General features: G+C 38.6%; 1 protein-coding gene and 1 non-coding gene across 2 annotated transcripts in view; both read right to left on the bottom strand.

The window, feature by feature from the left end:
* M1AP (meiosis 1 associated protein) overlaps nucleotides 1-25,712 on the bottom strand; it is a 79,428-nt gene that overhangs the window by 52,687 nt on the left and 1,029 nt on the right. The window contains exon 2 of the mRNA XM_055312364.1: nucleotides 15,158-15,448. Coding sequence (XP_055168339.1) covers nucleotides 15,158-15,397 — 240 coding nt within the window. The 5' untranslated portion in view covers nucleotides 15,398-15,448. The remainder of the gene's footprint in view (nucleotides 1-15,157; nucleotides 15,449-25,712) is intronic.
* Nucleotides 24,484-24,586, bottom strand: LOC129501573 (U6 spliceosomal RNA). Its single transcript, XR_008662765.1, has one exon. It is a non-coding gene; the product is annotated as a U6 spliceosomal RNA (small nuclear RNA).

Below are 25,712 nucleotides of genomic sequence, written 5' to 3'. Positions count from 1 at the left end.
TTTTGGGGTTTCTATTATTCATAGCTGAAACTAATCTTAACTGATTCAATGTTATTAAAAAAAATTCCTCACCTTTCTTTTTGGTACTGTTTTGGGAGGAACCAACAGTAAAAGTGTGTTTCCAAGAGTCAACTTTGCAATAACCTAAAGACTTTTCTTTCTTTTTTGTTTTTTTTTTTTTTTAAGATTTTATTTGAGAGAGAGAGCGAGAGAGAGAGTGAGCAGGGGGAGGGGCAGAGGGAAAAGGAGAAACAGACTTCCTGCTAAGCAGTGAGCTAGACATGGGGCTCAATCCCAGAACCCTGAGACCATGACCGGAGGTAAAGGCAGATGCCTAACTGACTGAGTCATTCAGGTGCCCCAAAAGACTATTCTGCATTTAAGTTTTCTAAAATGAAACCATAATTTTTAAAATCAGAAAATGCATTTCTATTATGAAAACTGAAACAAAAAGCTTATCTCCTCTAATTAAAATAAAAAAAAATAGGATGACCTGCTGATGTCTCTGCCAGGAGGTTACAATAACCTTTAGGAAATGATCTAACAAGGTTTGAAAATCCTGCCTATTTGAGTACTGGAAAATTCTGCCAAATTCAATAGTTTTGGAAATATTAGAAATTAAGCTGGTTCTTTCTTACATTTATCAAATAATAAAGTGACTTATTGCTTGAGAACACTTCTGGTTGATAACCTCTTATAGCAAGAGGCCATGTGCCCAATTGAACTAAAAGATTACATCATGCAGAAACAAGTTAAACAGAAAGTAGGCTAAAACATAACTATGTGTTATATCCCTGGAAAATGGAATCTGATCTGTCAGGTATTCACTTTGATTCTGGAAGTGATGTTAAAATGCAGACTTTGCAGAAACATTAATTGCCTAGAATGTGAAGAGCTCATATAGCTTGGCCGGAAAACAATTTCCATATATCAAAGGTTGATGACTGATGAATGCTACAGAAAATCTTATATTCCTAGCTTTTTCCCTCATGAATTGCCTAGGCAACATTTCATACAGTAATAGTGTAAGTAGTTCAGACTTGAGTTCCAAATCCAAAAGATGGGGTCAGGAACCTATAGGAAGCTGTTAGATAAAGAGGGAGAAAATGGGTGGTAGGAATATGAGGCTTGGTGTCTCTCAGCTGGAGTTGTGCCATTATCTGTAATGTGCAATCTGAGCAGTCAAATGTCGTAACTTTTCCTCCTCCTTCCCTGGATGGAAAGTTTGGGATTTCCAATGTGGAAGATTCAAATGTGCTTTAGGAAGTTGCTGAGTTGAAATACTGCCCAGTGAATCAGATACTGAAGTTGCCTACAACATTGTTTGGAGTTCCTATCCATTACACCACAAACTCAAGTTCTCTGTCTTAGATATCTTGGGATGGGTTTCAAGGTGTAGAGTGGAGACCCTGATTCAGTTAGATGGACTTTGCACAGAGAGGTGGAAGTTGGGATGAATAGGTAAGGACTGATGGACTCTCACTGCATTTCTTTCAGCTTTTTGTGTAGACTCCTAGTACAAATATGCCTAGAGGATGTTCTCTACCTAGATCTAGTACCAGTGTGTTCTCCTTGCTCTAGGCAGTTTAGTAGGACAACTCAGATTGATATCTTATTGGAAACCAGATGAAAAAATTAGAACATAGTTTAGGTCACTGCTTTTCAAAAATATTTTTATCAGTAAGAACAAAAATTAAAAATCTACATAGAATCTCCATATACAGATTGCATTTTATCACCACAAACTTTTTTTCAGTATTTCATTTTTATTATTTTCAATATATAATACATGCACATGATTCAAAATTTAAAGATTATAAAATTATATGTGGAAAAAAATCAGGGGCACCTGGATGGCGTAGTGGTTGAGCATCCACTTTTGGCTCAAGTTGTGATCTTGGTGTCCTGGGACCGAATCCCACATCAGGCTCCCTGCAGGGATTCTGATTCTCCCTCTGCCTATGTCTCTGCCTGTCTCTGTGTCTCTAATGAATAAATAAATAAAATCTTAAAAAAGAAAAAGGAAAAAAATCACATTTCCATTCATCCTGCAACTAACTAGTGGTTTCCTGTAAGCAATCAATATTGGTAGCTTGTTGGGTAACTTCCCAGAGATTTTTTTCTTTACATGAAAGAAAATATAAAAGATAATTTTTTTCATCTTACCCAAATAAAAGATACTATGATACTCTTTTGTCTGTTGATTTTATTGCATAGTGTACTTGAGCAATCCTTTCATTTAATAAATAAAAAGTGTCTTAATTTTTATAGTGACAGAGTATTCCATTAATGGACAGAACATAATTTTATTTACCAATTCCCTATTGGGGATTGCTTCCAATGTTTTCTACTGCAAACAGTGCTGAAATGATAATATTTAAGTCATCTTTCCACAATGAAAATATAGCTGTAGGATAAGTTCCTAAAAGCAGATCAGCTGGATCAAAGGGTATGTAAATTGTGATACTGTCACCCAATTGCCCACCATAGAAATTATGTTAATGCCATAGATGTGTTCTCCTCTAACACTCATAGATGGCATGTAAGTGTGCCTGTTTCTTTAAAACCTCATGAACTGTATTAGACTTAAAAAAAAATCTTTGGCAATCATACAGGTGAAAAATAATAGCATCTCAATGTAGTTTTAAGTTTTTTTTTCATTTCTTTTATAAGTGAAATTGAACATATTTTGATATGTTAAAGGTTCATTTATACTTTTTCTGAGATCTATGTATATCATTTCTCACTTCCTATTGGATTATTGGTCTTTACCTTATTGATTATATAGTATTTTTCTTTTGCCAAGCACATTATTTTCTATTTTTATACAACTGAATTTATTAATCTTTTATTTTTTGAAGTTTGGGTTTTGCATTATAGTTAGAAAAGCCTTTCTTACTCTGATATTTTCCCCCATGTTCTGTGACCAAGTTATCAATTTATTGCCTCTTAGATCCAAGTCACCCTTCAATATATCTCTGCAATAACGGACAAAATCCCTTTAAACATTTTTCCTTTACATGGACCATGATGTTAAGTATTTAAGTAGAGAGCACTGGAGGAACACTGCAGGAGGAACGTGCTTTTCTCCTGAAAGCAGTGAGGTGTGAGAACATCTGATGGTGCTCCACACTAACAGAGAGTACCCCAAACTAGCAGGCCCTTGATGTTACAGAATGAATGTTTATGTTCCCTTAAAATTCATATACTTAAGCCCTATCTCCTAATGTGGTAGCATTTATGTGAGGCCTTGAGAGGTAATTAGATTTAGATGAGGTCATGAGGATAGTCTCCATGATGGGATTAGTGACCTTCTAAGAAGAGGAAGGACACCAGAGCTTGCTCTCTCTCTTCACATGCTTGTACCGAGAAAGGCCATCTCAGCACACAGCAAGAAATCTACTGTCTGTAAGCCAGAAGAGGGCTCTCACTAGAACCTGGCCATGCTCACACCTTGATTTTGAACTTATAGTCTCCCAGACTTTGAGAAGATAAATGTGTACTGTTTAAGCCATCTAGTCTATAGTATTTTATTACAGCAGCCTAAGCTAAGACCCTGGCAACCTCTGAGCACTGACTTGGTGATCACCTTTCAGCAATCATCTTGGCACAGACACTGCAAACTTCAGGCCTCCTTCCTGCACTAATGCCTCACTTCCTCTGCTCACCTCAGAGGTTTGTCTCTTGTGGCCCTCCCAATGATGCTGCTCTTTCCACATGGACCCTGTCTGCTCCAAGCATCCTGTCCACATTGGTATCTCCACTCTACACACTTATGCACCAGTCACTGATTATAGCTCACTTTCACCTGGAAGAGTGCATCCTGCTTTCCATCTCTGGCTTGGGAAAACCAGTGAACTTCTCTGCATCCAGTGAGCTGTAACTATACTTTCTCCAACTAGTCCTGAACTCCAACCTTGGGAAAGGAGTCTACTTTTCAAGTTTGTTTTTCCTTGAGATTACTCCCTCAGCCCTAAGGTACCATAAAAAGTTCTCATATATTATAGTTGCTTTATTATCATAGTTTAACATGTTAAAATATGTTAAAACTCTCCGTGTGAACTTTCCTTGTTTATTTTTTTAAAGATTTTATTTATTTACTCATGAGACACACACACACACACACACACACACACACACACAGACACAGGGGCAGAGACACAGGCAGAGGGAGAAGCAGCTCCATGCAGGGAGCCTGACGTGGGACTTGATCCCAGGTCTTCAAGATCACACCCTGGGCTGAAAGCGGCACTGAACCGCTAAGCTACCCGAGCTGCCCTCTATTGCCCTATCTTTTCAATCTCCAGTATCACACTTGGAATATGTTTAGTATTTGAGAAGAATAGTTCCTAGCTATTTTTTGCTTGTTTTGTTTTGGGTTTTGCTTCTAATTTGAACTTTGTTATCCGGATATCCAGTTTTCCTGTTGGAAATTTTATTGGGAATCCCATTATATTTATAGATTAATTTAGAGATAATGGATATCTTTCCGGCCTGAATCTTCCCTAAAACTAATGACTTTTAATTTGTGCAAATCTTCTTTAATGTTTCTCCATAGGATTTTAATTCATGTAACTCTTACACATATATTACTAATTTTAATCCTAAGTATTTATCTGATAATTTTGGTTATTGTATGTGATCTTTTCTGCCACTTTAACTTCTAACTTCTTGTTTGGGATATATGAAGGGTATTAGTATCTGTATTAGTTCTTGTACCAGAATGAGTTCTTTCACTGTTTGAAATAATTTTCTAGTTTTATTCTCTTGGACATCATTAAGCTGCAGATAACAATCATTTTATCTCCTCCTTTCCTAGTTTTATATTCTAATGTATTTCCCTTGTGTAAATGCAGCAGTGAAAATCTCCAGAATATTTTTAAATAATAGTGATAACACAGGAACATATTTAGTGTCTTTTCATGAAGTATGTTTTGATTCTTGAGCTGTCATAAACATATATTGTGCTTAGGCATAGTTACCCATACCTATTTTACTGTTTTTTAAAAATAAGACTAGATGTTGCATTTTATTAAATTTTTTTCAGTATTTATGGAGATGAAACATGATCATGTATTTTTCTTAGATGTATTAATACAGTAAACTTCATTACTGCACCATTTAAAAAATTCCTGGCATATGATCTTTTTTTTAAAATTATTTATTTATTTATGATAGTCACACAGAGAGAGAGAGAGAGAGAGAGAGAGAGAGAGAGGCAGAGACACAGGCAGAGGGAGAAGCGGGCTCCATGCACGGGGAGCCCAACATGGGATTCGATCCCAGGTTGCCAGGATCGCGCCCTGGGCAAAAAGGCAGGCGCCAAACTGCTGCGCCACCCAGGGATCCCCTGATCTTTTTAAATATAAGCTTGGGGCACCTTGGTGGCTCAGTTAAGCCTCTGATTTAAGACACTTGATTTCAGCTAAGGTCATGATCTCAGGGTGGTGGGATGGATCCTTCTGTTGGGCTCTGCACTCAGCAGCGAGTCTGCTTGAGATTCTCTTCTCCATCCACTTCCTTGCCCCTGCTCTCCCTCTCAAATAATCTTTAAAAAATATATATAAGCTAGATTGTATTGCCAGTATTTTATTTGGGATTTTGAATAGATATTCGTAAGTGAGGTTGCTGTAGTTTTTCTTTTTTTGTGTAATATTTGTTGGGTTTTATAGATTTATTTTTTATTTTTTTATTTATGATAGTCACACAGAGAGAGAGAGAGAGAGAGGTAGAGACACAGGCAGAGGGAGAAGCAGGCTTCATGCACCGGGAGCCTGACGTGGGATTCGATCCCGGGTCTCCAGGACCGCACCCTGGGCCAAAGGCAGGCGCTAAACCACTGTGTCACCCAGGGATCCCCAATATTTGTTGGGTTTTAGTACCAATATTGTGTTATCTTCATAAAAAGGAGTTTTTTTCCCTGTGGTATGAAACAGTTAAAAAACATAGTAATGATCTGTTCTTTATAAATTTAGTATTATTCTCCTGTAAAATCACTTGGTCTCAGTAATTTATTTGGGGGGAAGGTAGCTCTTTGACAACTTTGTTTTGTGGGAAATGGTGAGTTTAGATTTTTCTATCACTTCTGGATTTAATTTTGGTAATTAAATTTTCATGAATAATTATGCATTTCACCCAAGTGTATCTGTGGTTATTTTCCCCTTCTCTTATTTGTGTATAGGCACTTTCTTCCTCTGCCCTTTTCCTCAAACTAAATTTACTAGCAGTTTATCTATCTCCTACTTTCCCTGCAAGGAAGAAACTTGCATTTATTAATTTGTTCCACCATTTTTAATTTTCATATTACTTTTTGTTTTTATCTTTATTATTTCCTTCCTTCAGCTTACCTTAGGTTTGTCTTTTGTTAAGTTGCATGCTTCATTTATTTTTAGTTTTTCTTGTTTACTAATATAAAATACATTAATATAGTTTAAAGATATGAATTTTCCTTTTAGTATTGTCTTTTTTATTACACTTGATCTTAGCCAAAAGACCGAGAAGCAATAGCATTGTCTTTTTTATAACCCATAGATTCTGATATGTAGTATTTTATTATTATTTTCTACACATATTGCAATTTTAGCTTGGATTTCCTCTTGGACTGCAAATTTATTTAACAGTTAAAAATTTCCATTAGGTAGATACTTTTTGTTCTCTGGTTTTCTCATTTATTTCTAGTTTTATTGCAGTGTGTTCAGAAAATACATAATAAACTACCTGTACTTCTAGAATTCATTAAAGTTTTGGGTTTATCTGTGGCTTAATAGATGGCTGACTTTTGTGAATATTCCATGAACACTTAAGGAGGGTAGAGATTTCACACATACATATACGATCACATTTGTCTTAAAAATGTAGATGCTGGGACACCTGGGTGGCTCAGTGGTTGAGCATCTAACTTCGGCGCAGTATGTGATCCTGGAGTTCCGGGATTGAGTCCCACATCGAGCTCCTGCATGGAGCCTGCTTCTCCTTCCACTGTCTATGTCTCTGCCTCTCTCTGTGTCTCTCATGAATCAATAAATAAAAATCTTTAAAAAGATGTTGATGTATGTTATCTGGTACACAGGCACTCAAAACTGACATATTTTCTATAGGCTCCCCCTCCAGTAAACCTTCTGTGCTGAATATCATCCATATGCGTCCATATTCTCTACTCTCCTCTGCTTTGTGCCTAGCATTAAAGTGACATTCTTAGTAACATTTAGTGCTTTTTGCTCCAAATTCAGACTTATCTGATATTAAGATCATGCTCTTCTGGGTGGAGTGTTCATTTGCCTAGTATGCTTTTGCCCTTTCTTTTATTGTCAACCTTTCTGAATAACTTTTTTGCAGCTGTATCTTTTGAATACAGCAGAGTTTTTAATAGGTGAATTTAGCACACTTATGTTTATTGATATGACATATATTTCTTTTTATACTAACATATACTCTATTTTCATGTGTTTTTTTTTTTAAGATTTTATTTATTTATCCATGAGATACACAGAGAGGGAGAGAGAGAGAGGCAGAGACACAGGAAGAGGGAGAAGCAGGCTCCATGCAGGGAGCCCAACATGGGTCTCGATCCCGGGTCTCCAGATCCCAGGCCGAAGGCAGCGCCAAACCGCCAAGCCACCCGGGCTGCCCTATTTTCATGCTTTTTTAAAAAATATTTTATTTATTTGATAGAGTACAAGTAGGGGGAGTGGCAGGAGGAGAGAGAGGGAGAAGGAGGCCCCCCGCCAAGCAGGGAACCTGATACAGGGCTCAATCCCAGGGTCCCAGGATGATGCCTGAGCTGAAGGCAAATGCTTAACCGACTGAGCCATCCAGGTGCCCCTCATAGTTGTTTTTTTTTTTTTTTAAATATTTTATTTATTTACTTGAGAGAGGGAGCAAGTGAGCACAGGAGCAGGGGGAGGGGCAGAGGGAGAGGAAGAAGCAGACTCCCTGCTGAGCAGGGAGCCTGACAGGGGGCTCATCCCAGAACCCAGAATCACAACCTGAGCAGAAGGTAGAACTATTTTCATAGCTTTTGAAAAATCACTATACTGCATAACTTTTTGCGCTATACAACCTTTTACTGTCATAATCAGAAAGATTATAGTGTTTATAACTACATGTTTATATAATTACCTTAAGTTACTTCTTTACTCCCTTTAATGAATAACAAAAATCTTCATTATAAACAATGACAAAATTTATAAATTTCCTTTTCTTACTCTTCCCTTCCCTCTCCTTTAGCACTCAATTATAGTTTATTATATTATTTTTATTGGAGTTTACTTTTATACTGTTTAATGTGACATATCTCTATTGTCACTTTTAAATAATTTCATTTGAATGTCAGCTATTAAAGATGAGGAAGTAAATGTCACAGCCAAATTAGACTATTATTAGTCCTAAAATTCCATTGTAGGTCATATATGATTTAAATAATTCCTTTGTTCTCATGAAAAGGTAAAATAATTGGTAAGATATTCACTGTACGGAAATTCTTCTGAAATTTTGCTTTGAGAGGAGATTAATCATTTTGCTCAGATTTATTTATATTAAGGCCACAATGGATATAAAAGGAATTCTAATATTTTAATTATGATTCCTCTGTCATTATTCCTTATGAAAAGCTCAGGATTATACTCAGAAATTAAATACTCAGAAATTAAATATGAAGAGCTATATTGAGGTATTCATCTTGGGCAAGATTTCCCACCTGCTATCTTTCACCGTTGTATTTTGAGGTAACTTTGCAGATGGAAATGTTAGATACTTATTTAGGTTAGAGGCAGTGGATTTAAGATAACACTTTCTTTAGACAATGATCAGGTTGTTCTATACATAAGATAATGACATTGTTCCAAGTAATTTTCTTGAGCTTTTAACCAAGGTTGAACTTACTATTTTTTTGGAAGGATTTTTGGCTTGCAAATTTTCCTGAGTTAGTGGTTTTTAGTCTAGAAATGTCTGCCTTCTCTAATGGAATGATTAAAGGATCATGGGATTTGCCTAGCACTAAATGTACTGAGGAGTGCCTGAGGCATATAACACAGTCACATGAGAAAGAGGAAAAAAAATCATTTAACCTTTTGGTACATGAGCTCATCTTTCAAAAAGCCTCCTATGCCGGATATCTTCCATTTGCCTTTCTAGATCATTCTCTACTTTTCTCTAGCCCTACTGCCTGAAAGAAGATAGAAAAAGCCAAATGTGATTATGGGACAGACATTCACAAGGAAAATGGCACAACAGAGGAACATACCTGCCACATGGCTGTATATATCACTATCATTTTCATTGTGTTCTCGGTGTACTAGTAAGGTATATATAATCACTGGATTATATACAGTGAGAATTAACATTTTGTTTATCCATTCACCAGTTAATAGACAAACCAAAACCAGTTAACTTTAACTGTTTCCAGTTTGCAATTATTATGAATAATGCTCCCATGAACATTCATGTAAATGTGTTTGTATGGACGTGTTTTCATTTCTTTTGGTTATACTCCTGGGAGTTGAATTGTTGGGTTACATGGACGGTGTGTGTTTAACTTCTTAAGAATCTGACAAAACTATTTTCCACAGTGGTTGTATCATTTTACCTTCCTGTTAGCAATGAATAGGGGTTATAGTTTCTTCTCATTGTCACCAACACTTGGTACTCCCTGTCAGTAGTGCCTTTTTCATTGTAGCCATTCTAGTGAGTGTGTAAAATCACTTTTGTTTTTCTTTAGCTTTTTATTTTGAAATAAATATAGATCCACAGAAAGTTGCAAAATTGTACAGAGAGGTCCTGTATACCCTTCAGTCAGTTTCTTCCAGTGGTTACATCTTATATAATTATAGCACAATTTTAAAACCAAGAAGCTGACCTTCCTACAATGTTTGCATTGAGTTTCATACCATATTATCACACCTGAAGATTCACATCTTGCTAGTGGTTTGTCCATGTTATTGATCATATTAAAGAATCAGCTTTTTGTTTCACCAATTTTCTTTTTTTGTTTTCAGTTTCATTCATTTACGCTCTTTATTATTTCCTACCTTCAGCTTGCTCTGGGTTTATTTTGTTCCTCCTTTTCTAGTTTCCTAAGGTGGGATCTTATATTACTGATTTGAAACTTTTCCATTTCTAATGTAAGCATTTACCGCTAAATATGTCCCTCTCAGCACCGCTTTAGCAGGATTCCATAAATTTTGAACGTGAAGTATTAAATGTTCATGTAATTAAATATATTTTGAAAATTTCTCTTGCCATTTCTTCTTTGATCCGTAAGTTATCTAGAAATGTGTTGTTCAGTTTCCAAATGTTCGGAGATTTTATGATTATATGTCTGTTACTTATTTCTAGTTTGAATCTATTGTGGTCAGAGAACAAACTGTGTATGACTTCAATTCTTTCAAATTGGTTAAAGTTTCTTTTATGGCCCAGGATATGGTCTATTTTGATAAGTGTTCTGTGAGTGCTTGAAAAGAGTGTATTTTGCTCTTGCTGAATGGAACATACTATAAATGTTGACTAGATCCTATTGGCTAATACTTTTCTATACCCTTGTAGATTTTCTTTCCAGTTGTTTTACCAGTTGTCAAGAGGACATGTGAAGTCTCCAACTATAATTATGGATTTGTCTATTTCTTCTTTCAGTTCTATCAGTTTTTGCTTCACATACTTTGCAGCTCTTTTGTTTAGTGTGTACACATGTAAGATTGGTATGTCTTCTTCTTGGTTTGACTCTTTTATCATTGTTTATTATTCCTTTCTGTATCTGATATTCTTTCCTCTGAAGTCTACTTTATCTGGTATATTAATACAGCCACTTCCGCTTTGTTTTGGTTAATGTATCAGGGTACATCTTTTTCCATTCTTATACTTTCCAACCTACTTCTATTGTGTTTGAAGTTAGTTTTTTTTTATAGATAGGATACAGCTGGGTTGCTTTCCCCCACTCTGCCATCCTATTTCTTTAAACTGATGTATTTAGACAATTTTCATTTAATTATTGGTATGTTAGCCTCCCAATTTACTTATTGTTTTCTGTTACTCTCTCAGTTTTTGTTTCTTTTTTCTTTTACCTATCTTACTGATGGTTACTTACATTTTTTGAAGAATTTTTTAGAATTATGTTTTATCTATAGTGGTTAAGGTATTTTTAAGTGGTTGCTCTAAGTGTTACATTATATATATATTTTATGTAGAATGTTTACTTTTCTCTGTATTTATTTATTTTTAAAGATTTTATTCGTTCATGAGAAACACACACACAGAGAGAGAGAGAGAGAGAGAGAGAGAGAGAGAGAGAGAGGGAGGCAGAGACACAGGCAGAGGGAGAAGCAGGTTCCCTGTAGGGATCCTGACGTGGGACTCGATCTCAGGTCTCCAGGATCATACCCTGGGCCGAAGGCAGCGCTAAACCACTGAGCCACCCGGGCTGCCCTCCCTGTTTTTAATGCAATTATTTTAAATATTTCCTCTATATACATTAACAGCTACATCAGATAATGTTACAAGTTTTGCTCTGAATAGAAAGTCTATTATATTTATTTATATTTTATTCTTTCCATTGTTCTTTCTTCCTTCTGGATATTCCAAGATTCTTTCTTTCTTTTATAATTTCCTTTCTGTTTCGAGAACTTCCTTTAGCTATTCTGTTAAGGTTTGCCAATGACAAATTCTCTTACTTTTCCTTTATCTAACAATACCTTTATTTCTGATTCATTCCTTAAGGATATTTTCACTAGATAGAGATCTGGGTTAACAGTTCTTTTCTCCTAGTATTTTTTTAAAAAAGATTTTATTTATTTATTCATGAGAGATACATAGAGAGAGAGAGGCACAGATACAGGCAGAGGGAGAAGCCGGCTCCGAGTAAGGAGCCCGATGTGGGACTCAATCCCACGTCTCCAGGATCACACCCTAGGCTGAAGGCAGCACTAAACTGCTGAGCCATCCAGGCTGCCCTTCTCATAGCATTTGAAGAATGCAAAACATGTGACACTTCCTCTGGCTTCCATGATTTCTGGTGAAAAAAAGCTATTGTTGCTTGATTGCTTTTTCCTTATAAATAAGATGGCAGTACTCTGCTTTCAAGAGTTTGCCTTTAGTTTTTTTGTTTTGTTCATTTGTTTTTATTTAATATCAGTAAGGCTGTATATTTTTTTTAAAAAGATTTCATTTATTTATGAGAGACAGGGAGAGGCAGAGACACAGGCAGAGGGAGAAGCAGGCTCCCTGCAGGGAGCCCAATGTGGTACTCCGGAGTCCATCCAGAATGCCCAAGATCAGGCCCTGAGCCGAAGGCAGAAGCTCAATCACTGAGTCACCCACGCGTCTGTCTTTAGTTTTTAGAAGTCTGAATATGATGTATCACAGAGCAGATTTCTTTGGATTTATCCTGTTTGGGGCTCACTAGCCACTTGAATCTTTGAGTTTATAACTTTTGCCAAAATTGGGAAATTTTCAGTGGTTATTTCTTTGAATATTTTTTTCAGCCCTATCCTTCTTCCCCTTTTCTCTTGAACTTTGATGACACAAAGGTTAGATCTTCTGTTATAGTCTCACAAGTCCCTGTGGCTTTGTTCATTTTTTAAAGTCTATTTTCTTTCTGTTACTCAGATTGGGTAATTTCTATTTTATCTTCATGTTCACTGATTCTTTTCTCTGTTCTCTCCATTCTGCTGGTGAGCCTATCCTTTGAAGATTTTTGTTTTTAAAATTTCGGTTATTGTATTTTTTAGTTCTAAAACATCTATTTGGTTCTTCTTTACAGTTCTTTTTCTTTGGTGAGACTTTCTGTTTTGCCATTTGTTCCAAGCATGTTCATAATTGCTTGTTGAAGCATTTTTATAATGGTTGCTTCAAAGTCTTTTTCAGATAATTTGATTATCTGTATCATCTCAGTGTTGGTGTCCCTTGTCTTCTCATTCAAGTTCAGATTTTCCTGGTACTTGATATAACAAGTGACTTTTTATTGTATTCTGGACATTTTGGGTATTATAAGACTCTGGATCTTGTTTAAATCTTCTGCCTTAGCAGGCTTCCCCTGGTACTGTGTTAATAGGGAAAGTGAGGTTTCCATGTAATTACTGGCAGGTTAGGTGTGACTCTGGCTTCTGATTATAGCCCAGAAGAGAGAGTGCCTTGTTACTTCTGAGTGGGAGTGGAAGTTCAGGCTTTCTACATGACACCCTAGGATAGGGAAGCTTCATTACTGTCAGACGGGCATAGAAGTCCTGGCTTTTGGGGATCCCTGGGTGGCTTAGCGGTTTAGTGCCTGCCTTTGGCCCAGGGCAAGATCCTAGAGTCCTGAGATCGAGTCCCGTGTCGGGCTCCTGGCATGGAGCCTGCTTCTCCCTTCTCCTGTGTCTCTGCCTCTCTCTCTCTTTATATATATATATATATATATATATATATAAAAAAAAAAAAAAGAAGTCCTGGCTTTCCACTAGGCCTTCACTGATGTCACCCTGCCTTGGAGGTAAAAAGGTACCTCAGGTAGAGGTCACTTTTGGGCAACAGGTTTGAACAATGGAATGTACAGCAAGGCAAAAGGGCCCAGAGTGACCCCAAGCCCTTGGCTGAATACAGACAGCTCTATCAAGAGATCCACCTCAAAATGTCTATAGGCCCTAACTAGCCAACAGGCTACTTACAACTTGGTACAGACACCTAGGGAAAATTTCATACGTTCATCCCCATACCTCACCTCCCTGCTTTAAATACAGTTCCACTCACTGCCTCCTTACAGACAGTTTCTCCTTTGCTGTCCTGCCCTGCCCTCTCTTATGGATGCATTCAATAAATTTCTATCTCCTTTGTTCTGCCTCTGATAAACCTTTCACCACCACCACCGCCCCCATGCCCACTTCCACCCCATCAGTTTGCTCCACATTTGGGGACTCCCATCTGATTGAGAGAGACACACACCTCACTGCAGCTCCCACATGGCCTCTACTCTGTCTCCTCAGACACCATCTCTGTAGGGAGGGACAGAGATACCCTGTTAATGTTGGGTAGGTGGGTGGGAGTTCAGGCTCTGTTGTTCCCATAGAGTCTAGGAGAAAGAGGTCTTATTCCCACCAGGTAGGGATAAAAGTCCTGATTTTTCCACTAGGCCTTTTCTGGAAAGAAAGGAATACACTAGAACCTCTGAAATCTTTCCCATCCCTGTAATTCTGAACTTTATATAGAGGAGAAAGTGAAGATTTGCATTTCTTTGAGGAGGAGGAGAGACAGTTGTCTATGTGTGAGAAGGCTTTATAGAAGCACTGCCCCTGGCCCAGTATTTGCCTTCTGAAATCTCAGGGGTTCTTTCACTCGAGTCATAAGGGGAACTGTAGAGAAAATATTTTCATTTGTCTTAACAGTTTGGCTTTCTGAGCAAAGAAAGCTGGAACCTCCCTTAAAGGACATTAACCTTGGAAATTAAAGGGTAATTTACTAGCCAGAGACCTCTAAAGGCATTTAGATTGTTTCCCTGTATTTGCATTTCAAAGAGGGATGAAAAGGGTCAGTTGCTTACATTCCAAAGGATTGTAAAAGTCAAGGTTTCTCTCCAGCCCAGGGGTGAAGTGGGGCAAGATGTGACCTATTTATACTCTCAGATTAATAATTTGAGAGTTCCTCTTCTGCATTATAAACTGTTGTGTCTCTCTTGATGGGATCGGGGACCCCAAATGTGGGGCAATGATCCAGGAGAAACTGGTGTGACGCAGAACAAAGAAGACAGAAGTTTACTGAATCCATCTGCAAGGAACAGTGGGTAAGACAGCAAAGGAGAGACTAACTGCAAGGAGGTAGTGAGTGGAGCTGTACTTAGTGCAGCAAGGTGAGGAGTTATGGGGACGTATGGAATTTTCCTTTTTGGTAACTGTGCCTGGTTCTAAGTAGCGCATTGGTCAGTTAGGGCTTATGGATATTCTGAGGTGGGTTGTCTGATGGGCCTGTCTGTATTCTGCCAGGGAGAGGCTGTGGGCCCTTCTGCCCTCATCAACCCTCCATTGCTCAAGCCTGTTGTCTATAAGCGGCCTCTACGTGCAGGATGACATCTGGCTTTCTTTGTGTTGCCTGTGGAGTACTGGGTGTAGGAATGGACACAGTTAATAATAATTGAGATCACTGCTCCAGAAACCTCATTATTTGCTTTCAGGATAAAATGATCAAATATAGATACACTCACCACAAAGGGAAGGATACACTCATGCTGATTTTGCACCACATATAAGCTGAAGAGGGACATGCGGCTGGGGCCCATCAAGCTGCAGGCTAGAGAGAAAAAGTTCTGCAGAGCCTCACAGAGGTTGGAGCGGATGTCAGCCCAGGAAGGTAGAGCAATTTGCACAATGAGAAGCCTTGGAGGTTGCTGGTAAAGCTGCGTGGGATTAGAGGGTCCTTTACCACTACTTCTTCCATGATACATGGTAACAGACCAGAAGTGGAACTGAAGCCACTACCTGGATATTCTCTATACCTACAGGGAAGGAAAGAGAAATCACTGGGTTTCATAAAACTAAATTTAAAAAAAAAAACGAAATTATGCTTGGTTTAAATGATGAACACAGGACTAGAGCACTAAGTCCAGAAAGGAGTCAGACTGGGTACTAACTCAAATTCCTAGGCTATCCCATCTTAACAGCTCCCAAGGAATCTAGATGTTTACCTGTAATGCAAGGCTGAGACTGCTTACAGATGCTGAGTGGAACTAAAAAAGAGACAGAAAGGCCAAATTTCAGTCTCAAAGTAAGCTATCTGCCCTCATAAACTTTACCAGCATTTATTTTACTACATTTTAGAATTTGTTTCTTTTTTTTAAATTTCTTTAAAAATTTTTTATTTATTTATTTATGATAGTCACAGAGAGAAAGAGAGAGAGGCAGAGACACAGGCAGAGGGAGAAGCAGGCTCCATGCACCGGGAGCCCGACGTGGGATTCGATCCCAGGTCTCCAGGATTGCGCCCTGGGCCAATGGCAAGCGCCAAACCGCTGCGCCACCCAGGGATCCCTTATAATTTGTTTCTATGACTGTCTCTCTCACTACACTGTGAGCTTCCCAAGGCTGGAAAACTTGTTTTGTCAATTTTATCTACGAGTGTTTAGCACAGTATTTATTTGGTACGTAGTAATTCTTAAAAATAAAAATATGACCAAGTTTTCTCCCACAAGACCTATTCAAGACCCTTTATGACTTGATATTCAGTCTTATTGGAGGTTATTCTCCACCTCAAGTTTTTCACTGAAATAAAACCAAATATACCATTTACTTCAGTGTGTTTGCTGTACTGTTTTCTCTGTCTTTAATACCATGTTTTCTTTCTTTCTGGCTATTCACACTTATTTCAGGGCTCAGATTCAGAAATGAGAAAAATGAGAACACAGAACCGATATTAGGAATGAGAACATCTGTAGATCCTTATAAATGCTCAAACATGGGAAGGATTGTGGAAGGCTATAACTAACAACTTTATGCCAATAAATTTGATAAAGTGGACAAATCGCTAGAATATATCTAACCAATACTAGATAAAAAAGAAAATTAAAAAACCAAAATAGTCTGTAGCTATTAAATAAATTTAATTAGTAGTCAAATATCTTCCCACAAAGTAAACTACAGGGCTGGATGATTCCATTGATGAGTTCCATCAAATTCTCAAAGACCAAGAATTTCAATCCTAAATAAAGTCTTTCAGAAAATAGAAAAGGAATTACTGCTCTATTAGTTTTACTAGGTTAACATAAACTATGATACCAAAATCAGATAAGAATATTTATTATAAGAGAAAATTATGGGGCAATCTCATCCACAAATCTAGATGTAAAAATCCTGAACAAAATATAAGTGAGTAGGAAACAGCAATATATGAAACAAGTAATACATCATGACCAAGTTGGGTTTATCACAAGAATAAAACAGTGATATAAAGTTAGACAGTCAACTGTAATTCATCGCATTAAAAGATTAAATGAGAAAAATGATATGATCATCTCATTAGATTCAGAAGCTTTTGCTAAAATTCAACATTCAGGCATGACAGACGCTTAAACTAGGAACAGATAATAGAAACAATCTTGGGGGACCTGGGTGGCTCAGGTGATTAAGTGTCTGCTTTCGGCTCAGGTCATAATCTCAGGGTCCTGGGATCAAGCCCTGCATCAGGCTCTTGGCTCAGCGGGGAATCTGCTTTTCCATCTCCCTCTGTACTCTCTCTAGCTCTTGCTCTCTCTCAAGTAAATTAAAAAAATTTTTAAAGAAATAATCTCATAAAAAATGTTTACAAAAATCTAGAACAAATATCTTTTTTTAGAGGGGAGGAGGGGCAGAAGAAGAGATAATTTTTTTTAAAGATTTATTTATTCATGAGACACACACACACACACACACAGAGAGAGAGAGAGAGAGAGAGAGAGAGAGAGAGAGAGAGGCAGAGACATAGGCAGAGGAAGAAGCAGGCTCCATGTATGGAGCCCGATGTGGGACCTGATCCCGGGAGTCCAGGATCACACCCTGGGCTGAAAGCAGGCTCTAAACTGCTGAGCCACCCGGGAGTCCTGAGAATCTTAAGCAGGCTCCACAACCAGTGCAGAGTCCAACGTCAAGGCTTGATCTCACAACCCTGATATCGGGACCTGGGCAGAAGTCAGGAGTCATATGCTTAACTGACCGAGCCACCCAGGCATCCTAAGAGCAAATATCATTCTTAATTGTGATGTTCAAGACTTTCCATCCAAGACAAGAAGACTGTTCTCATCACTTCTATTCAACACAGAGGTGAAGGCAACATTAAGGCAAGATAAATAAATATAATGCATTGCAGTGGAAGAAAGAAAACTGTTATTGTTTGTAAATGATATGATTGTATATATGGAAAATCTAAAAGAATTTACAGTTTTATAATTTTCCCCAAAAGGTCTCATCTTTTGTTAAACTTTATACTTAGAGAACTTATTTTTTAATGTTAATTTACATTAAATCTTTTTAAATTTCATTTTTAGTTTGTTGCTAATACATAGAAATAAAACTGATTTTTGTATACTGATTTTGTATTTAACAAGCTTACTGTACTCTCTTACTAATTATAATGATTTATATGTAAATCCTTTTGGAATTTTTGTCCATAATCATATAAGCTGTGAATAATGACATGCACCAGGATATATGAACAAAGTCAGATCATACCAGCAAAAGACTATTCATACCAATCTTGTTCACAATCACTGTAAATTGCAAACAACACAAATGTCAATCAACATTAGAGTAGATAAATTCTGGAATATTTATACATTTAGCAATAAAAATGAAATAGTTATATACAACAACATGGATGACTCTAAGAAACATAAGCAAGACACAAAGGATACATATAGTACAATTTCACCTACACAGATTTTAAAAATAAGCACAAGTAGTTATATTATGTACATAATGATTAAACTATTTTTAAAAATCAAGAAAATGACTATCATAAAATTAGGGTAGTGATTTTCTCTAAAAAGAAGGGGAGCATCATGATGAGAAGGGACAGAAGAGGAGTTTTTGGGTATTGGCAATGTTCTATTTCTTGACCTTTATTGTGGTTACCTGGGTGCTCACTTTATAATTATCAAGTTGTATGTTCATATTTTATGAAATGTTCTCTATATATGTTATATTTAATAATAAAAATACTTCAAAAAAGAACATTAGGATAAGCATAAAAGGAAATATTATTTATTTATTTACTTTTAAAGGTTTTATTTATTTGAGAGACAGAAAGCACAAGCAGGGAGAGGGACAGAGGGAGAGGAGGGAGGGGCAGAGGGAGAGGAAGAAGCAGACTCCCTGCTGAGCAGGGAGCTCTATTCAAGGCTCTATCCCAGGACCCTGGGATCATGACCTGAGCCAAAGGCAGATACTTAACCAAATGAGCCACCCAGGTGCCCCAAAGAAAATATTTTTTAGATTAAGAAATCATCTCTGGGAACTAAAATAACGCTATATAATTGTCTGTTAGCTAAATAATGCAGGGAAAAGAAAAACTTATTTCATTTCCCCAGGTCCAAGAGAAATATTATATTATTTATGATAATTTTCAGAAACCCTTTGGAATTTGGGATCTTGGAAAGTGAGTGATCTGAGTACACAGATAAATGTGTTCATCAAAATTAATCTGTGAAGTTATTTCCCTTCAAACTTTCCTTTTTGGTTAGTGGAACTCAGCATTTGTTCATTCAACAATATTTTATTGAGTTCCAATTATGTGTTGGGTACAGCTGAACAAATAAGCAAATGAATATGCTAACCTATTAAAAGTACTCTTGAACTAGAAATCCAAATCAATGACTAATGTCTTCAGCAAGAAAGCACATATCATATCTTTTAACTCTACTTTTAAATTAAGTGGATGAGATCAATGTAATGCTGAATTTGAGATCAACACATGGATTCACACAGACAGGGCCCCAGACAGAGGTCTTATTTAATGTAGAAAGTGCTTTTAGTCCCCCTCTCCAGCTTCTGTTGGAAGCTGATCCAAAATTAGAAAGGAGTATGACAGTTAAGGCATAGAAAGGATGCTTGCTCCATCATAAGTCATCCCATGAGAAGAACACAAGCACAAGCACTGTTCAAACTATTTTTGATAATTTTTTTTACAAAGAAATAGAATATTCTGATATCCAATGTTTCTAACATTTTACATTATAGAATGCTCAACAGGTACTAGTTTACTATTTTTTTATTTCCCACTTATAGCTGATAATATGACATATTTAAACATTTTGACAGTTTTGAAAGGTTCTGAGACAAATGTAACTTTTCCCCATTGATGGTTAAGATCACTTTGAACGGTTTCAGCTTGCACAAGTCATTTTTAGATTCCACACTTGAGCCCAATTTCAAGACCGTACCTCAAATGAGGTAAGAGGCAGCTCTCTTCCCTCTACTTTCAAACATGATCAATTAATGCAGCTGATGTATCTGGGCATAATACTAAGCAGAATCTGGCTATCTTTCAACCTATAACTTTTCATTTTTACTCAAGCACCCACTTATTGGTGTCTCCCTGCAAATTGGTTAAACCTGGAACTGGGCCTTGAACCACCAAAAGCCATCAAGTTACTCCCTTACCAAAAACCCTTCAATGGCTTCCAATTACATCTAGAACAAAATACTTTTTCTGGCACCGAAGTGCTGCACGTACCTCCTTCCCAAGTCTCCAACCTCATGCCATGCCATCCTCTGCCCCCCTTCCACCCTATCCTGGTCCTGAGGCACCTTTCAGGTCCATAAGCCCATGGGCCTCTCACTGTGGCTCCTTGCAGCTGCTGGAAGTTCTTTTACATCATTACTCTTCTTAACCGGACTTGTCCTTTAGGTCTCAGACTTTAGGTCTTAATAGGTTAGGGCCCTTTATAGGCCCTCACAAAAGCTTTCCTATAGCCTTTATATAAAGCTCCTAGGATACTGTATGTGATAAACGATTCAATGGGTTCTCCCTCTTGCAGGGTCACACTAAAAATATCTTGGATCCTGGGGATCCCTGGGTGGCTCAGCGGTTTAGCGCCACCTTTGGCCCAGGGTGGAATCCTGTAGACCCGGGATCGAGTCCCACATCGGGCCCCCTGCATGGAGCCTGCTTCTCCCTCTGTCTGTGTCTCTGCCTCTCTCTTATGAATAAATAAATAAAATCTTAAAAAATTTTTTTCTTGGATCCTAAGCACTTCTGCCTTCGTGAGGTACTTCATTAAAAAAATAATAAAAATTAATTAACTAATAGGTTCTCGTGGGCCCTAAAACGTTCACTTTTCTAAGTTAAAACAAAAACAAAAACAAAAACAAAAACATGTTCTTTGGCCTTAAAGAGTCACTGTTTTCTTGACTTTACAAGAAGTTCGAACATGGTCTTGGTTTCCGCCCACTTCCCCCCAAAGCGTGGTCGAGCGGCCTCGGCTCCGCGCCTCCCCAGCCTGGCGGGTTGGCGGCCCAGCCGCGAGGCCTGGGAGCGCCCACCGAGGGGACGCGGCGTCGCGGCCCTTCAGACACTCGCAAGGAGAAGCCGCTCGGGCCGGCGGTGGCTGAGGACTGGTGTGCGTCGGCGCTGCCTCGGCCCGGACCACCAACACCTACCTGAGGGCCGCCCCAGCTCGGCTCAAGCCCACCCTTCGCGGCGCTCTCCACCCGCTCCGGGCTGTCCTCCCGCTAAGGCCATCAGCCCTCCTCCTGCCCCCAGGCAGGGAAAAGTGAGGTTGTTACTCCTTCGTTGGGAAGGCAAAGCCCCCATTACCTGGGCCTCCTGGCTATCGGAGTGCGCCTGCGCCGAGGAAAGCGCGGGGTCAGACGGAGGTCGTCTGCGCAGGGCTGCTCCCTGCGCGCGCAGCCTCCGGGCCACCTCAGCGTCTGCCTCAGCACCGCAGTCTCCAAGACCCCAGGCGCGGGGGGGGGAAATGGCCCCACTTTGGCCCCGAGGTAGGGTTTTGGGTCTCTGTGGAGACTGTTGGGCTAACCTTGACACTTCCTCGGTAGCCTACTCCCATCCCCAATCACACATTCCTGTAACGCCCCTCCCCCCGACTTTCCAGCGGCACCTCCATTGTGTCCTTAGCTTTAACCTTTCTCTTCCACATCATTCATTCACTTGTTGAGTCGGGTCACTCTTTTATTCAATAAATATTTGTTGAGGGCACACTATGTGCCAGGCACTGTGCTATGACTGGGGTACAGTGGACACACATGCCCTCATGGAAGTTAGAGTTTAGTCTACTTTTCAAGAAACCCGTTTTCCAACCTCTACCTTCCAAGAGGGTTTGCCCCTCTCTACTCACGCTCATTCCCATTTGCTAGCTGTTGATTCCTATACTCCCTTTGACAAAATCCAGTTGACATAGGCATGTCCTGGTCCTTACCAGTCGGCTGGTCAGGTCTCCAACTCTGGATGAAGGGGAATTATCTGAATTAGCCCAAAAGAGAGGAAAAGATAATGCTAATACCAAACCAGAAGTGGACAAGCACTTTCTCCTCTCTCCCTCTTTTTATTTATTTATTTATTTATTTATTTATTTATTTATTTATTTATTTATTTATTTATTTATTTGATTTATTCGTGAGAGACACACACAGAGAGAGAGGCAGAGACACAGGCAGAGGGAGAAGCAGGCTCCATGCAGGGAGCCCCACGTGGGACTCGATCCCGGGTCTCCAGGATCAGGCCCGGGGGGGGGGGGGGGGGGGGGGGAGGCGGCGCTAGACCCCCGAGCCACCTGGGCTGCCCTCTCCCTCTTTATTATTGTCGTCTGTCCCCATCCCTCACCCAGTTCATTGCCTGCTGTGCAGATTGGCGGAGAGGAAATCAGTTTACCAATAAGTGATTCAGGACAAATTAGAACCAATAGGAAAAGAGCCACCTGCCGATGTTTTAGTCCTACTCAACCAATTTTGCTTCCTTCAACTGCTCCTCAGAGTAAAATCAGAAGCAGCCCGGGTGGCTCAGCGGTTTAGAGCCACCTTCAGCCCAGGGACTGAACCTGGAGACCCGGAATCGAGTCCCCACGTCGGGCTTCCTGTATGAAGTCTGCTTCTTCCTCTGCCTGTCTCTCTCTCTCTCTCTCTGTTTCTCATGAATAAATAAATAAATAAATAAATAAATAAATAAATAAATCTTAAAAAAAAAAAAGAAAAGAAGAAGAAGTAGCCCAGGCTCCTGGGTGTAATCTGGTCAAGAGACTTCTTGTATTTTAATATAAAGTGTAGCTTGTCAACATATCTTCTTTCTTACATACTTCAAATTTGTCTCCCTGCCTCTAATCTCCAGTTTATCCTATACACTCATGTTAGAATTATTCTTGTAAAAATATATTTGATCATGTCATTCTTTGCTTACACATTGTTTTGTTTTTGTTTCTCTTTCTTGTTTTGATTTGGTTACAAGGTCTGTTATAACTGACCCCACCTATCTTAGCAGGCTCAACACCAACACTATCCTCACTCTAATTGCAAATTATATCCCATTTGCACATCCCTATTGCTCCCAGCTACAGTAAGTTTCTCTTTTTTCTCTATAAATCGTTTTATCCATCTGGAGTAGCATTTATTGGATAATGTGCCACAGATTGTGCTAGATGTGGGGAACTATGACATAATTTCCTCAAGACCCTACTAAACTCTGAGGATCACAAACTGCCAAGAAAGCAACCTGCATATATATATGGGCATGCTTCCTAGAGAAAGAGATTATCATTATGAGCTTAATCAATAGAGTGAATAGGAGTTAGCCAAGCAAGGGAAATGGAGAACATTCTATGCAGAGGGAATTCTGAGGAAATGAAGAAGCTCAGCTAGTCCAGAGCACAGTACATGGAAGAGGTAGACAAGGAGCCAGAATATGTAAGGTCTTGTGGACTATATTAAGGATTTTGGATTTCATCCCATAATGAAGGTATGGTGGCGAGCTGGACTGAAGTATTTGAAGCAGAGGAGTGATCTGATTTGTGTACTGGAGAGAACATTCTATCTGCCCTGAGAGGAATGGATTAGGGATTGGAGTTGGGGTGGTGGTGGCTAGTGATGGAAGCAAGACTGGAGTAAGAAGTAGCCCAGGCAAGAGATGATGGTGGCTTGAGTTAGGTGTTAGTAGGGGGTTGAAGAGATGTGATGGAGACATTTAGGAGTTAAAATTAATAGGTATTGGTAAATAATTAGATTGATTAGGAGGAAGCCAGAACAACAGAGCCTAGAACATAGTAGGCATTCGATGAATATTTATTGAAGAATGAATACAAATATTCTGGCTTGGATAGCTGGAAAGATAATGGTGCTATATACAGATATAAGAAACGTTGGTTCTACCAGTTACCCAGGCTAGTGTAGGAGTAAGGATGACAATTTGGTTTTGGACATGTTGAAAGCAAAGTGCCTGTAGGATACTGAGTGGAGATGTTCCATAGGCAGTTAGATGTATGTGTCAGTACCTGAAGAGAAAAATATGAACTGGATATGTAGATTTAAGAAATAGATATTAATTAAATTAGTATGAGTGAGACAGCTTAGAGCAATGATTTTTTTTCAAAGTAGGGATCTCAACCCATTAATAGTAAAATCAATTTAGTGGTCACAACAAACATTTTAAAAATGAGATAGAATAAAATGCAATAGAAAATACTGGGGTTTAGCTTCTGAATTAAAAGAAATATAGTATATGACTTTGTGAAAGTTTACTTCACTAATATATTACAAATGTATTTAAGTATGACTAGGTGGCAATATAAAAAAGAACTTGCATGTTGCTGTCAAAAAATTTGAAAAAGATTTTTGAAAAAATCAAGAGACAAAAAAAATCAATATCTAAACTATGTTCGGAGAAGAGACTAAGGTCTAAGTTGGATTGCTGACAAGCAGTTAGGGAGAGGCATGTATGGGTGCCAGAGGAATTAGCTCAGAGGAGGCCCTATTGTGTTGAGGCTGGTGTGTTAGGAAAAATGTTTCAGAGAGAAGACTTGATGTATCAATCTCAAATGTCTATTTTCCTTTCTAGACTAAGCAATTTGAATTCAGGAACCATGTTTTGTGTGTCTCTGCACAGGGGCCATGCTAATCTTCTCTGTATTGTTACTATTTTAGTATATGTGCTGCCAAAGCCCAGAAACTATGTATTAAATTATTTTCTTATCTCTGGTACTTAAAAAAATGCCTACCACATAGTAGGTCCTCAATAGCTGTTGAATGAATAAACCACAGTGTGCACTTTAGATAGATTACTCTGATGGCAATCTGGAAAGGGAGAGGTTAGAGGCAGGTTTTTTTTTTTTTTTTTTTAATGAGACTATTGCATAGTCTAGGTGAGCAATAATAAAGTCATGAACTATGACAATAATGGAAAGAAAAGGACAAATTTAAGTTATTTATGAGGCAGAATTAACAGGTCATGATGACTGCTTACATGTGAACGTTATAGCCAGCCTCCAGGATGGCCTCCTGTAATCTTTTTATTCCACTCTTGTGTAGTCCCTACCCACAGTGCATGAGGGTTGGCCTGTGAGAGGGACAGAATATGGCGGAAATTATTATAGTTTACTTCTGAGGCTAGATTATAAAAGGTATTGTGACTTTCACCTTGCTTTTTTGGTGAAAAAAAGGTGCTTTCACCTTGCTCTGAAACAGTAACTCTATATTCTGAGGACATTCCAACAACCCCATGGAAAAGTCCATGTAGAAAGGAACTGAGATTTACTGCCAATAGCCACTATCAACTTGCCAGGCATGGAATTAAGCCGTCCTGGAAATGGATTGTCCGGCCCTAGTCAAACATTCAGATGACGGCAGCCCTATTCAATATCAGGACCAAAAGCTCCTGAGACACTGGGAACTAGACAACTCAGCTAAGCAGAATTCCTGACACAAGGAAACTGTGAGAGATAATGAATGTTTATTGTTTTTTAAAAACCACTAAATTTTGATGTTAATTTGCTACATTTGTTATGCAGCCTAGATAACCAAACATGGGGGATGAAAGAGGAGAATGGAAAGACTACCAGCAAGGCTATGAATTGGAGTACGAAATACTTGAAGAAGGAGCAGGTAAGGGATTGGGATGGGGGAACATTGTGAGTTATTTTCAGGCCCTGTGTTCATCTTGTCTGTAGGATTTCCAAAAGGATATATCCATAGGTAGTCTTTGCCCCTCACTCTGGAAGGCGTACTCATCCTTGGATATTCAGTTCACGCGTCACTTCTTTGAAAACTTCCTGTTTTGCTCAGGCAAAACCT

The sequence above is a fragment of the Nyctereutes procyonoides genome, unplaced genomic scaffold (genome assembly GCF_905146905.1).
Source record: "Nyctereutes procyonoides isolate TBG_1078 unplaced genomic scaffold, NYPRO_anot_genome, whole genome shotgun sequence".
Lineage (NCBI taxonomy): Eukaryota > Metazoa > Chordata > Mammalia > Carnivora > Canidae > Nyctereutes > Nyctereutes procyonoides.
Note: the sequence above shows the minus strand (reverse complement) of the source record. Positions and strands in the feature narration are given on the sequence as shown.